Source organism: Atractosteus spatula, chromosome 13 (assembly GCF_055471065.1).
Source record: "Atractosteus spatula isolate fAtrSpa1 chromosome 13, fAtrSpa1.hap1, whole genome shotgun sequence".
NCBI classification, from domain to species: domain Eukaryota; kingdom Metazoa; phylum Chordata; class Actinopteri; order Semionotiformes; family Lepisosteidae; genus Atractosteus; species Atractosteus spatula.
This window is the reverse complement of record NC_142718.1, coordinates 1,835,306-1,849,705: the sequence shown is the minus strand read 5'-3', so window position 1 is coordinate 1,849,705 and position 14,400 is coordinate 1,835,306. Positions and strand designations below refer to the sequence as shown.

Sequence of the window (14,400 nt, the reverse complement as noted above, 5' to 3'; positions counted from 1 at the left end):
ATTTGCGATGGTCCAGTGTTTTGCCCCCGACTGCAACCACCACAGCGAAAGAGAAACCTGCAAATTCTTCCGTTTCCCCAAGGATCCGAGGCAGTTCCGGGTTTGGCAAGAGCGATGCAGGTTGGCATGCCGTTTTTCGGGATAAACAGTTAAAAAGTGACATATGGCAGGTGTTTCCGTTTCACCAGTATGCCTCTGAAAAACCTGCAGCCTGTTTTGCGTCAGAGTATCGAGCTATTGAGTGACAGACCAAACCCCTGCCTGTTTTGACCGAAGGCTTTAGGTTGTCTGGTTGTAATTTCTGTGAGCTTCTCTAAACGTGAAATGTGTTGTTCAGGAATGATAGGATGGCGATTCTTTGCCTTACAAGTCCTGTTCCTGTCATGTCCCCCCACAAACACACAGAGAGGCCCTCTAGAGGCACCTGAACTGAGGGTCTGTCTTTTCCTCCAGGCGGCAGGACAAGGAGCCGAGCGTCTTCTCCAGGCTCTGCAGCTGCCACTTCGCTGAGGGGAAGAAGGACAGGGGCCCGTCCATCTTCAAGACCCGCGCGACCGGCCCGCGGGCCTGGACGCCGCTGAAGAAGAGGAGGAACCGGTAAGCATCCTGCGAGAGGCGCGGTCGCGTTCTCCCAGGGAGCCAGGCAGGACCATGGGGCACTGGATTTGGCCAGGACACTGGAGGTAACACTCCTGCTCTCTTTGAGAGACGCCCTGGGATTTTTAATGACCACAGAGAGTCAGGACCTCAGTTTTACGTCTCATCTGAAGGACAGCGCCTCTTTACAGTGTAGTGTCCCCGTCACTATACTGGGGCATCAGGACCCACACAGACCGCAGGGTGAGCGCCCCCTGCTGGCCCCACTAACACCTCTTCCAGCAGCAGCCTCAGCTTTCCCAGGAGTCTCCCCAGGTACTGGCCAGGCTCACACTGCTGGGCTCCAGTGGGGCTGCCGGCTGGGAGCTGCAGGGTGATGGACCTGCTGGCCGTATCACTAGTGGGATAAAAGTGAACAGGATTCTATTCTCCCGCCTGCAGGGCCCCTGGTGCTGAGCCTGCAGGGCCTGTGGTGCCGCTGGACGCGCCCAAGCGGACCGAGCCTCTGCTGTTCCAGCCGGCGTCCCCTCTGGGCCCGGAAGGCGGCGCTCCGGCTCCCTCGGGCGAAGAGGGCGGCGGGAAAGAGGAGCCCGGAGTCCCGGGAGGGGTCCTGCCTCTGTCCCCTCCCTCCCGAGGTGAGGTCAGGGCCCGGGGAGATCGGGGGCGACATGAGAACAGTCACAAAGGAGAAGAGGCCGTAACTGATGACTCAACTTTTTCAGTAACTAACAGATCGGAGTATCCGGCCATAAATAACCAGACACCTCTTGGCAAAAGCCAGGGTATCGGCTTCAAAACCATGGCAGGGCAGCTTGTTCCCCACTCCCGCCACCCTTTGTGTAAAGAAGCACCCCCCCCCCCCGTCCCGATTAGAGGATCGAATCCAACCGTTTTGGGGAATTAACTGTGCTTCACACCTTAACTTTCAGTTTATGTCCATAAAATGTCCACAATTTTAAACTTAAGCCCTGTGATTTTGCTTTTATTGCAACGGTGTGATTGGATGAATTTGCTACAGTAATGTAAGCTTGAGCATGGAGCCTTCTCGTTACTGATTTTTTTAGAGCGTGTAGGAACATGTGGGCTGTGTTCCTGCGAGTGACTTGCCGGTTCTGGTGAATCACAGATGCCGACTGTTTACTTCTCAGTTTATTCATCCACTCAGGACGTGTTTGACTGGGCCTGTACCCAGGGTGTCGGTCAGCGCGCGGGATGCGATGAAAGCCGCTGTCCCTTGTGTTCTCCGCAGCTCCAGCGCCGCCCAGCTGGCTGCCGGCTGCAGCAGACGGCTCCGCGTGGCAGGCGAGTGTGGAGAGGCATGCGAGCTCCCCTCAGGACCCCATCGCAGGGCTGCAGGTAGGTGATACTGCTGCTGTTACTGCTACTAATACTACCACTGACACTGCCCCTGCTGTCACTAATACTACCACTGACACTGCCCCTGCTGTCACTGATACTACCACTGATACTACTGTTACTGCTACTAATACTACCACTGACACTGCCCCTGCTGTCACTGATACTACTGTTACTGCTACTAATACTACCACTGACACTGCCCCTGCTGTCACTGATACTACTGTTACTGCTACTAATACTACCACTGACACTGCCCCTGCTGTCACTGATACTACCACTGATACTACTGTTACTGCTACTAATACCACTACTGACACTGCCCCTGCTGTCACTAATACTACCACTGACACTGCCCCTGCTGTCACTGATACTACCACTGATACTACTGTTACTGCTACTAATACTACCACTGACACTGCCCCTGCTGTCACTGATACTACCACTGATACTACTATTACTGTCACTAATACTACCACTGACACTGCCCCTGCTGTCACTAATACTACCACTGTTACTGATACTACTGTTACTGCTACTAATACTACCACTGACACTGCCCCTGCTGTCACTAATACTACCACTGACACTGCCCCTGCTGTTACTAATACTACCACTGATACTACTGTTACTGCTACTAATACTACCACTGACACTGCCCCTGCTGTTACTAATACTACCACTGACACTGCCCCTGCTGTCACTGATACTACTGTTACTGCTACTAATACTACCACTGACACTGCCCCTGCTGTCACTGATACTACTGTTACTGCTACTAATACTACCACTGACACTGCCCCTGCTGTTACTGATACTACCACTGATACTACTGTTACTGTCACTAATACTACCACTGACACTGCCCCTGCTGTCACTAATACTACCACTGACACTGCCCCTGCTGTTACTGATACTACCACTGATACTACTGTTACTGCTACTAATACTACCACTGACACGACTACTATTACCACTATTATTTTTTTCTCGAAAAAAAAAGTCATGGCCTCCTAATAACCCCCGTCTCTGAACTGGCTTCATCACTCTGCTCTCCTCCTCACTGAGAGCTGGTGTGTGGGGAGAGGACTAGAGCACCATCCAGGTGGGGTACACACTGGTGGGGGTGGAGGGGATCCCCATGACCTGTACAGCGCTGTGAGTGGGGTGTCCAGAAAAGCGCTATATAAGTGTAATCAATTATTATTATTATTATTATTATTATTATTATTAATAATATTAGCTGTCTCTACTAGTAACACAACTCAAGCTGCTGCCTTTGCACATTAGTGTGTAAGAGGTGGTGGGAGTGTGGAACAAGCTGCTCAGCCATGCTGTAAGATGATATGCAGTATATAAGCACATACAATAAGATAAAAACACATGGAGAAAACGTTTTTCAGGGTTTGATGTGGAATGCCAGCTGCAGTATCACAGGTAGGTTCATAAGTGTGCTGCATCTGTGTATACACAGAAATGGATTCTGGAAATATTATGAATGTTTGAAATAACTGTATGAAAAAAAAACTACATCTAAAAGGGGAAATGTGAAGTTAATAATGACACTATAAAAAGGTCAGGTTCCACCGAGATTTGAACTCGGATCGCTGGATTCAGAGTCCAGAGTGCTAACCATTACACCATGGAACCATGTGACTGAGCGCTGTCGGTCGTCTCTTTTCTGCATTTGATTAGAACGACAAGAGCTCTCATTCGACGCCGATGTCGATTACTTGTTGAGCACGCGTTTCGGGTTAAGGTGTGTTTTAACTGACTGTGTTAGAAACGTGTTATATAGACGGGTATATTAGGATACAGCGAAGGGAACGCGCGTCTATTCCGCGCAAGTGTGCGAAACTACAAATCCCAGAACCCTCAGCGGATCTCAGCCATGAACCTCGGCTGCGATTGGCGGGATGGGTTTACCGGTTAGCCAATAGGGAGCGAGATACTTGACCGGCCCTAACTCGGCATGGAGCGCGTAAGTTATGTTGTTTTGTTCGGCAATTCTAAATACTTATAACTGCATTAATATGCAAGACGAAGGAAACAATATCCAAGACCGCTTGATGGTGTTTAAGCGTTCGCATGACTTAGACAAGTGTGCCTTTTGGGTTTTTTTTAAAGCATCCCTCGGTTTTGCAGTGTATACCCTTCGGGCGCTAACCTCTTGTTTTCGTTAAAGGGGAACTGCGCTCACAATTTCTCAGACCAGGGTATTCGATCTCGGTAACAAAGTCGATTACTGCACGTTAAAATAATCGCTAAATTTAACCCATGTGGAACGAAGCGCGCCATCGTGAACTTTTGTAAAAGTACAGCGCGGTCGCCATGCTGTCGCAGGCGGGGGGAGAGAGCAGCACGGGATCTCGTCACGGGCGAGAACGAAAGATCGCGAGAATGGTGACGTAAAATCGGCCCTTCCTGCTCGCCGGACGAGAAGCGTGATCTCCTATAACAACATCAATCCTGTTTGTCCTTTTGGAGTCACGCGTGTATTTCGAACGATGCCTCACTGTCGTGCCTTTGGCTGTTCAGAACATAGTGGCCGCACCCAAAGCAGGGGCTCTCATCAGCAGAAGGTCAGGCTGTTTCCTTTTCCAAGAGATATTCAACTGGCCAGGCAGTGGCTATCCAACATGGGCGCTGAAGCCGGGCCCGTAGACACGTTCCTCGAGGAGATTCAGCGCGATGCGCGATCGGATAAGCACAGGTTGTGCAGCAAACACTTCACCCCAGAAATGTTCGAACGCGACCTGCAAGCTGAGTTAACAAGTAAGTGGGATTTGTCAGCGAAGCCCCCTGGAACCTGCTGTGTTGAGTTCAGCTCATTCAAATCGGCTGTTCAGGCGTCCACAGGGGCTGTGACACAACAAGTCCTCCAAGAATATCAGGCCCTGCTAGAATTTTTCTGTCACGTCTGATGAACCATAAAATAAACCACCATTGGAAAATGAAAGAGCACTTTTGTCAAATTTGGGAAGGAATATGAGCGTATCTATGTTGGTTGTCAGATCGCTCTTTTTTTTTTGCAAACCTTAGATTAACTATCTAAAAAAACACGTCGCCTTGCATGTATGGGCTTCGTGAAGATATTTAAACTGAATTAAGTGCCATAATCTGCATGGACTAAAGCATGTGCTTCATTGCGACAGTAACAGATCGGTTTCAGATGTTGTCAGTTTGGGATAGGACCTGTGCGTTGACCTTTTCTCTGCTTTGGAGTTTACATGTTTGTGAAGCCCGATGGTCCGTAATATCACATATATTCATTTCAGATACTGAGCCAAAACTTAGGCTCAAGGCCGGGGCCGTTCCTACCATTTTTACTCAGGAAAAGCAACCGATGAAAAAAGAAAGCAGTGGGAGGGCCAGATCAGCGCTCAATAGAGAACGGGTATGTGAGTATACCTTGGGCCTAGAGTACGGAGAAGCCTCTACTCTTTGTAACCTCTTTAAAAATGTGTAGTTTTCCTCTCTGCAGGTGAGGTGGAGAACTACACTTCCCAAGATGCCCAGGGGGGAAATGGCTTGTCCATTTCCTGTCTAATGACCTCTAGCTGGGAGAGATAAGCTACTTCCTCTCTGGCTTTGAACAGCAAACCCCAGTTTGGTGTCTTCTGTCTGAAGAGGGCCTGAAGGCTAGATATGAAAATATTTAACAAGAAAGTTTGATATCTGTGTGTAAAATTTAGATGCAAATAATAGTGTTATAGGGGAAAGTGGGGTCTTCTCTTCGATACCGCCATGGACCTCGTGCCTCATGACAACACCGCGATCCCTTCGTGGTTGGTGCCAGTGTGCAGTCTCGACAACCGCGCCACAGGCCAAGATCCCCCAGGCGGAATTCGGCGTTGCTGCCTTCGTCATCCGAGGTTGAAGTCGGTTCTGTTTGATCGGGCGCTGGTTCTGCCCTGGCTTCAGTGTCCGTTTCGTCTCGCGTGGACTAGGGTACGAGCCCATATCCTCGCGCGTCCGTCGGGCTGGTTTGACGACCGCGCGCGCTATTTCTGTCTGGAGTGAAGGGAGACGTCTTTGCAGGCCTGCTGGTCGACAGTGTAACAGGGGCGCTTGGACGTCCCCGGCGGTTCTGTATCGTTCAGCATCGCGGGCGGCGACCGCAGCGTGGCGCTACGCGTGCGTGGAGACCTCGCCTCTTCCGCGATGAACGCGAGAGCTTGTACGCGTTACCCTGATGGCTGTACCACGCTTCTGAACCACGCCTCTCCTGTCCCGGTCCTGCAGGCCCCAGTCAGTTAGTCCCCTAGTGCTCAGTAAGTCAGGGGCTCTGTCTCTGCTCCTCATGCTGGTCTTATAGGTCACCCTAAATCAGGGGCTCCCAGTCCTGGTTAGGAAGACCTTTGATTCACATAACCACAGTTTCCACAAAATGAGGTGCCTGTTACCTGCGCCCCCGGGTGCTGTACCGCGCCTGCACTCACAGGAACACGGGCGTTGACTTGAGAACCCCAGAGGAGAAGCAGTGAGCTGGTATTACACTCATGACGTACCACCCACCCGGAGAATCCAGTGGGAATCAAGGGAATCCGGAGGCGAGGGAGGGTGCGTTGGCTGGACGGGACCCCGCAGTGACTCCGGTGCCTGTTCGCTCCCGCAGGAAAAGGATTCTCCGGGCTCCCGGCCGGCCGTCCCCGTCCTGGGCGGGGCGGGGAGCCCCCAGCTGCTCCTGGACAGCGAGGGGGAGATGGAGTCCGAGGAGGAGCTGGGCGGGGATCCGGACGCCCTGTCCCCCGCCTCCCCGCCCCGGGCGCCGCTGTCCAAGGAGGAGATGCACGAGCCGGGTGAGAGGCGGGGCGAGGTGGGAAGAGAGGGACAATCCGGACGGGGGGGGTGGGGCGTAGCCAGAGGGGTGGCACAGGGTGGCCATCGCCTGAGATATGGCCTTGCTACCCCAGTTGTAGGCGTTGCCTAAAATCCGGGGGGGAAGGAGGGTGAGACTGTGGGGGAGGCAGGAGGAGGAGGAGGAGGATCGGGGCCACAGGGACGGCTGGGGAGGGAGGGGTCGGAGAAGGGGTCAATGGAGAGATCAAAGGGGCGGACAGAGAACGGGGAGGGAGGAGTCCGACAGACGGGAGGGCAGTGCGAGGGAAACCGAGGACGTCGGGTCGGCAGCCGAAGCCTGACTGACCGCTGGCTCGTGTCTTGGCAGCGGTGTGCGAGATGTGTGGCATGGTGGGCACCAGGGACGCCTTCTTCTCCAAGACCAAGCGCTTCTGCAGCGTCTCCTGCTCCCGCAGCTACTCCTCCAACTCCAAGAAGGCCTCCATCCTGGCCCGGCTGCAGGTCAGGGGTCAGGGGTCAAGGGGCGGCGGGAGAGACCTCATGTCAGCGTGGACAGTGCGCTCACGGCCGGCTCTCTGATTGCAGGGCAAGCCTCCCACCAAGAAGGCCAAGGTGCTGCACAAGGCCGCCTGGTCCAGCAAGATCGGGGCCTTCCTGCACTCCCAGGGCGTCGGGCAGCTGCACGACGGCACAGTGACCGGGCAGGATGGTGAGACTCTCCGGGCCGACAGGGCCTTAACACGCATGCACTGGGACTGGACACTGCACTGAACCGCACCCGCACCCACACCCACACTCACACTCAGACTGGACACCGCGTTGTACTGCACCCACACCCACACTCGGACTGGACACTGCGTTGTACTGCACCCACACCCACACTCAGACTGGATACCGCGTTGTACTGCACCCACACTCACTCGGACTGGACACTGCACTGAACCGCACCCGCACCCACACCCACACTCACACTCAGACTGGACACCGCGTTGGACTGCACCCACACCCACACTCGGACTGGACACTGCATTGTACTGCACCCACACCCACACTCGGACTGGACACTGCGTTGTACTGCACCCACACCCACACTCAGACTGGATACCGCGTTGTACTGCACCCACACTCACTCGGACTGGACACTGCACTGAACCGCACCCGCACCCACACCCACACTCACACTCAGACTGGACACTGCGTTGGACTGTACCCACACTCACACTCAGACTGGACACTGCGTTGGACTGCACCCACGTTCAGGCTGGACACCGTGCTGGACCGCACCCACACCCACACTGGGACAGGCACGGCGCACAGGCACCCACACGTGCGCTGCAGTGCACTGCGCTGTGCCCACGGTCTGCTGTCTCCACAGCCTTCGTGGTGGGCTTCGACTGGGGCAGCTACCTCAAGGAGCACGGCTACAGGGCGGCGCCCGTCACCTGCTTCCGACACGTGAGTCTGTCGCCCCCCCGCCCTCCCACACAGCCCCGCGGGAGCCAGCGAGCGGAGAGGCGCTCGGGCGGCCGTGCGCTGGTGTCCATCTCTCTCTCTCTCTCTCTCTCTCTCTCTCGCCGGCCGCCCGCAGGTGCCCCTGTACGACCAGTGGGAGGACATCACCATGGGCCTGAAGGTGGAGGTGTTGAACAGCGACGCGGTGCTGCCCAGTAAGGTGTACTGGATCGCCTCCATCGTCCGACTGGCAGGTCAGTGCGCCGCGGCCCTGCCTGCTCGCTCGCTTGCTCTCGCGCTTCGGTTTAGCGCCGAGTCCCCGCAGCCCGCCAGCAGGGGGTCTCCTAGGGGCAGGCCGCAGTTAATGCCCTCGTGACTGTCCTTCAGCGATGCCGTGTTGGGGAAAGTAATTTCACCTCCGACCCCCCTGGTCCTGTCCGCGTGTCTCTGTGCCCGTCAGGCTACAAGGCCCTGCTGCGCTACGAGGGGTTCGAGAACGACGGCAGCCACGACTTCTGGTGTAACCTGGGCACTGTGGACATCCACCCCATCGGCTGGTGTGCTGTCAACAGCAAGTTGTTAGTGCCCCCGCAGTGTGAGTCTCCCGCTAACACTTCATACAGCGCCCTGCAGACTGACCTGGCACTGGACTAGTGCAACACTGGACCGGTGTGACAGTGCTGCAGACTAGTGCGACACTGGACTAGTGCAACACTGGACCGGTGTGACAGTACTGCAGACTAGTGCGACACTGGACTAGTGCAACACTGGTGTAACAGTGCTGCAGACTAGTGCAACACTGGTGTGTCTGTGCTGCAGACTGCTCTGACGCTGGACAGGTGTGTCTGTGCTGTGACACTGGACAGGTGCGACTGTGTTCTGCAGATCAGTGTGACACTGGACAGGTGAGACAGTGCTGTGACACTGGACAGGTGTGACAGTGCTGTGGATAAAGTATTGTAGATTGCTGTAAGGCCAGCGTCCTGTCTCTCTCTCCAGCTGTGCATGAGCGCATTAAGGATTGGAAGAGCTACCTGATGAAGAAGCTGGTGGGCGCCAGGACGCTGCCCGTCGATTTCTATGTCAAAGTGAGTCCTGGGACCATCTCGCGAAATTGTACCGGACACCCTCGTCTCTTCCCTCCCTGCTGTCCCTCTCCATCTCTCTGTCCCATGTCTGACTGGCCTCTGATTATTAGGAGGCCATGACTGGTAAGGGCCAGGGAGGAAATTTGGCCAGGACACCAGTGTAACACCCCTACTCTTGTCGAGAAACGTCCTGGGATTTTTAATGACCACAGAGAGTCAGGACCTCCGTTTTACGTCTCATCCGAAGGACGGCGCAGTTTAATCACTATACTGGGGCATTAGGACCCACAGAGACCGCAGGGTGAGCGCCCCCTGCTGACCCCACTAACACCTCATCCAGCAGCAGCCTCAGCTGATCCCAGGAGTCTCCCCTCCAGGTACTGGCCAGGCTCCCACTGCTGGGCTCCAGTGGGCTGCAGGGTGATGGAGCTGCAGGTGGTGGAGCTGCTGCTGTGTTCTGCTGTCCAGCTGTTCCAGACTGTCTCTCTCTCTCTCTCTCACACTCACACACACACACACACACACACACACGGATCAGGGCAGCCCCGCGGGGGTCCCCCTCCTCCGGGGGCGCGGATCTCCGCAGCCCGTCTGCGCTCACTCTCTGTGTGTCTCTCTCGCCCCCAGATGGCCGAGAGCATGAAGTACCCCTTCCGCCAGGGCATGCGGGTGGAGGTGGTGGACAAGGCGCGGGTGAGCCGCACGCGGCCGGCGGTGGTGGACACGGTGATCGGCGGGCGCCTGCGGCTGCTGTACGAGGACGGCGACGCCCACAGCGACTTCTGGTGCCACATGTGGAGCCCGCTGGTGCACCCCGTGGGCTGGTCGCGCCGCGTGGGGCACGGCCTCAAGCCGCTGGGTAAAGCGGGCGGGGCGGGAGGAGGGGCTGGCGGCGCGGGGCGGGGGGGGGGGTCCAGGGGCCCGGGGCCCGGGGCCGGCCGGTGCTGAACGTGTCGTCTCGTCCGTCCCCGCAGAGAAGCGCGTGGACATGAGCAGCCACCCCACCTTCCGCAGGATCTACTGCGACAGCGTGCCCTACCTCTTCAAGAAGGTCAGAGCCCTCTCCCGCCCGCTGCCCGTCTCCCCCCGCGCCACTCCCTCGCCTCTCCGGCCCTGACGGCTCTCTCTCCCCCCCAGGTGCGGACCGTGTACCCGGAGGGGGGGTTCTTTGAGGAGGGGATGAAGCTGGAAGCCATCGACCCTCTGAATCTGGGCAACATCTGCGTGGCCACCGTGCGCAAGGTGACCTAACGCCCTAACGCGCTCTCAGACCCTGTCAGTGCCGTGTTAATGTACTGGAGTGTCCAGTCCGTGTGTCTGTATGAACCCCTCTCTCTCTCAGTGCAGTGTTAATGTACTGGAGTGTCCAGTCAGTGTGTCTGTGTGAACCCCTCTCTCTCTCAGTGCAGTGTTCATGTACTGGAGTGTCCAGTCAGTGTGTCTGTATGAACCCCTCTCTCTCTCAGTGCAGTGTTCATGTACTGGAGTGTCCAGTCAGTGTGTCTGTGTGAACCCCTCTCTCTCTCAGTGCAGTGTTAATGTACTGGAGTGTCCAGTCAGTGTGTCTGTATGAACCCCTCTCTCTCTCAGTGCAGTGTTAATGTACTGGAGTGTCCAGTCAGTCAGTGTGTCTGTATGAACCCCTCTCTCTCTCAGTGCAGTGTTCATGTACTGGAGTGTCCAGTCAGTGTGTCTGTGTGAACCCCTCTCTCTCTCAGTGCAGTGTTAATGTACTGGAGTGTCCAGTCAGTCAGTGTGTCTGTATTAAGTTCTCTGCTTCTGTCTGTCCAGGTGCTGTTGGACGGGTATCTGATGGTGGGGATTGACTCCACTGAGGTGGACGACGGCTCTGAGTGGTTTTGCTATCATGCCTCCTCTCATGCCATTCTGCCTGCTGGTTTCTGCCAGCAGCACAAGATCCCTCTCACCCTGCCTCCTGGTAGGACTCCCTGCCTGGCGCCCACTGTCTGCCTACACACACTGAACGGTACACACTGTATAATAGTACACTGACCGGTACGCTCTGTCTGCGAACAAACACTGACCGGTACACGCTGTATAATAGTACACTGACCAGTGCACACTGTTTACTGACACGTTTGACCAGTACACACTGTATAAAGGTCTTGATATGCCCCGCCTTTTCTACCACCAGTATGATCCTGGTGTTGATATCGTGTGTATATTAACCTCTAGTTCATGAGTCAGCTGTGGCATGAATTCGTGTCAGTCAGTGACTGTGGGCCTCTGTCTCAGGCTGCGACAAGAAGACGTTCACCTGGGCCAAGTACCAGGAAGAAACGGGTTCGAGAGCTGCCCCTGCCCGCCTCTTCAACACGGTGAGAGGGGTTCGGACTGGTCAGCGCAGTGTTGATGTACCGGCGTGTCCGTCCGGTCGGGCGGCGAGTCTGTAATGACCCCTCTCTCTCTCTCTCAGGACTGTCCTGGCCACGGGTTCGCCGCCGGGATGAAGCTGGAGGCCGTCGACCTGATGGAGCCCCGGCTGATCTGCGTCGCCACGGTGAAGCGAGTCGTGGGGCGCCTCCTGCGGCTGCACTTCGACGGCTGGGACCCCGACTTCGACCAGTGGGCGGACTGCCAGTCCCCCGACATCTACCCCGTGGGCTGGTGTGAGATCACGGGGTACCAGCTCCAGCCTCCTGTAGCCACAGGTATGGGGTGGGGGAGTGGAGTTCGGGGGACACTGACGTCCGCTTTCACGGGGCCAAGTGTATTTTTAATTTAGGGTTCAGCTGAGCGGTACGCAATGCATTAGCTGATATCAGCTCTCCTTTGTGTCGCAGAGGAGAGCCCCAGCTCCCCAGAAGATCCCCAGAAATACAGACCGCTTGGGAAGAGAAGTGAGTCTTCCTCTCCTCCCCCATCTTGTTCTTTATTAAACTCTCTCTTCACCTTTTCATGTAAAACTGTTTCCCCCCCCCCCAGAGAGGAGGCTGGTCAGGAAGCTGGCCTCACTGATTGCCAAAAACCGCCCGCCCCTGAAGATCAAGACCCCCACCTCCGAGGAGCTGAAGACCGAGCCCATGGAGGAGGAGAGTGAGTGTCCCGCCTTTTCTCCTCGCTTTGCCTTGGCAGCAACGGTCTTGGAGACCCCAGATCCTCTGGGGGGATGCAGAGGCTGCGCCCACCCGCCCTGCAGTAACTGCACCAGCTGATCCCACCCGCCCTGCAGTAACTGCGCCAGCTGCGCCCACCCGCCCTGCAGTAACTGCACCAGCTGATCCCACCCGCCCTGCAGTAACTGTGCCAGCTGCGCCCACCCGCCCTGCAGTAACTGCGCCAGCTGATCCCACCCGCCCTGCAGTAACTGCGCCAGCTGATCCCACCCGCCCTGCAGTAACTGCGCCAGCTGCGCCCACCCGCCCTGCAGTAACTGCGCCAGCTGCGCCCACCCGCCCTGCAGTAACTGTGCCAGCTGCGCTCACCTGCTCTGCAGTAACTGCGCCAGCTGCACCCACCTGCCCTGCAGAAGCTGTTTTAAAATTCTGAGCTAATGATTTTAAAAATCCATCAACCTTCCCTGTTGCTGCAAGTCATGGTAGTGGGGCTCAGGTAGTCCTGGACGCTTGCATCACTGTTAGGTGAGGAGTGAGAGTGCGTGAACTCTGACCTGTGACCTCTGTCCTTCCCGGCCCCACAGTCATCGCGGTGAAGGTGAAGGTGGAGGAGGAGGAGGAGGAGGTGGCCTGTGACCCCCAGCCGCCCCTGGAGCAGCCGGAGGACTTGCAGACGCTGTTGGAGGAGGTGAAGCAGGAGGATGGAGAATGAGGGGGGGCCACAGCCAGGGACCGCACGCCTGTGCTCTCTCAGTCCCTCTGTGGCTGTTTCCCTGTCCTCTGATGCCAACTGCAGTGTCTCTGCTCTCCCGGTGTGGCCCACACCATCGTGTCTGTACAGTAGGTCCTTTGAACTGTTGAATTGAGTAATTACTGGAAGTAACTAATTAGGTGAAATATGAAACCAGAGAACTGCATCACCCCCAGGAACAGCACCCTGTAAAAACCTAACCTGTCCAGGACGCAGGCAGGAGCACGGTGTCCTTCAGGAAAGGTCCAGATGCAGGGAGAAGAAGTTGTGTTTGCGGTTCTGCAGCAGGAGCAGGACAGAGTGTTGCTGTCCGTGAGAGCGTCTTTCGCCGGAAGACTGGGAGACACCGACAGTCTGGACCAGAGCGCTGGCTCTGTGGCGTCGGCCCCCGGTCCGAACACGTCGCTCTGGCAGGGCAGACGGTAGGAGGTTCTTCTAAACCAGAGGTGGCCAGTGGGATCCACAGTCCACAAGGTTTTCCAGTCTTCTTTCGTGCCTCAGTTTTTAAAGAGTAGGAGTAACGGAGGAGTAATTACAGTGGTGTGGAGTTTGGCCTCGCTGCCCTGATTAATCATCCTGGGAAAGGACATGGAGTGGATTCTCACTCCTCCGAAAGAGAGGGAGAGAACTGGGAGATTAATTCTCACTCCTCCGAAAGAGAGGGAGAGAACTGGGAGTGATTCCTCACTCCTCCGAAAGAGAGGGAGAGAACTGGGAGTGAATTCTCACTCCTCCGAAAGAGAGGGAGAGAACTGGGAGTGAATTCTCACTCCTCCGAAAGAGAGGGAGAGAACTGGGAGTGATTCCTCACTCCTCCGAAAGAGAGGGAGAGAACTGGGAGTGATTCCTCACTCCTCCGAAAGAGAGGGAGAGAACTGGGAGTGAATTCTCACTCCTCCGAAAGAGAGGGAGAGAACTGGGAGTGATTCCTCACTCCTCAGAAAGAGAGGGGGAGAGACTCCAGATTTCATAACAGGAGAGGGGGCTGGCAGATTCCTGAGTGGTCCTGACTGGTCCTCGCTGGCTTTCTGGTGTTTCTGGTGGTCCTCTGTGATCACAGGGTCTTGACTGAGCAGCTGAGCAGGACGAGCGTGCCTGCAGCATGACGGACGTCCAGAGCTGGACTCTGGCCACCAGCGGTGTTAGTCACTGACCACTGCCCTGTGAGCAGAACGAGTTGTTAATCCTGTAGCAATTCAGGGCTGGACCACAGTATCTCAGACAGTTCATTTGTAAATAATAAATTTGATCAGTGGTTGGAAAAAATGCCTTTTTT

At 55.8% G+C, this 14,400-nt stretch overlaps 2 protein-coding genes and 1 non-coding gene across 7 annotated transcripts; 2 read left to right on the top strand and 1 right to left on the bottom strand.

The window, feature by feature from the left end:
* The first annotated feature begins 7 nt into the window (after nt 1-7).
* On the top strand, nt 8-3,886 carry LOC148821587 (uncharacterized). Its single transcript, XM_088930770.1, has 5 exons — nt 8-120; nt 454-597; nt 1,039-1,232; nt 1,847-1,953; nt 3,824-3,886. The coding sequence occupies exons 1-5, from the start codon at nt 8-10 to the stop codon at nt 3,884-3,886; spliced, it is 621 nt and encodes a 206-aa protein (XP_088786896.1).
* On the bottom strand, nt 3,532-3,603 carry trnaq-cug (transfer RNA glutamine (anticodon CUG)). Its single transcript has one exon. It is a non-coding gene; the product is annotated as a tRNA-Gln (tRNA).
* On the top strand, nt 3,884-14,390 carry l3mbtl2 (L3MBTL histone methyl-lysine binding protein 2). Of its 5 annotated transcripts, none has more exons than XM_088929931.1 (18): nt 3,898-3,934; nt 5,232-5,350; nt 6,572-6,755; nt 7,124-7,257; nt 7,342-7,465; nt 8,132-8,211; nt 8,345-8,462; nt 8,669-8,803; nt 9,208-9,296; nt 9,924-10,155; nt 10,271-10,347; nt 10,434-10,538; nt 11,088-11,235; nt 11,553-11,635; nt 11,734-11,968; nt 12,101-12,157; nt 12,243-12,353; nt 12,958-14,390. In XM_088929931.1, the coding sequence occupies exons 2-18, from the start codon at nt 5,300-5,302 to the stop codon at nt 13,083-13,085; spliced, it is 2,091 nt and encodes a 696-aa protein (XP_088786057.1). In that variant the 5' UTR covers nt 3,898-3,934; nt 5,232-5,299; the 3' UTR covers nt 13,086-14,390. The 5 variants fall into 5 exon arrangements, with proteins under 5 accessions (XP_088786058.1, XP_088786057.1, XP_088786056.1 ...); XM_088929930.1 differs by lacking the exon at nt 3,898-3,934 and adding an exon at nt 4,369-4,728; XM_088929932.1 differs by lacking the exon at nt 5,232-5,350 and having other exon boundaries at nt 3,884-3,934.
* Nucleotides 14,391-14,400: the final 10 nt, after the last annotated feature.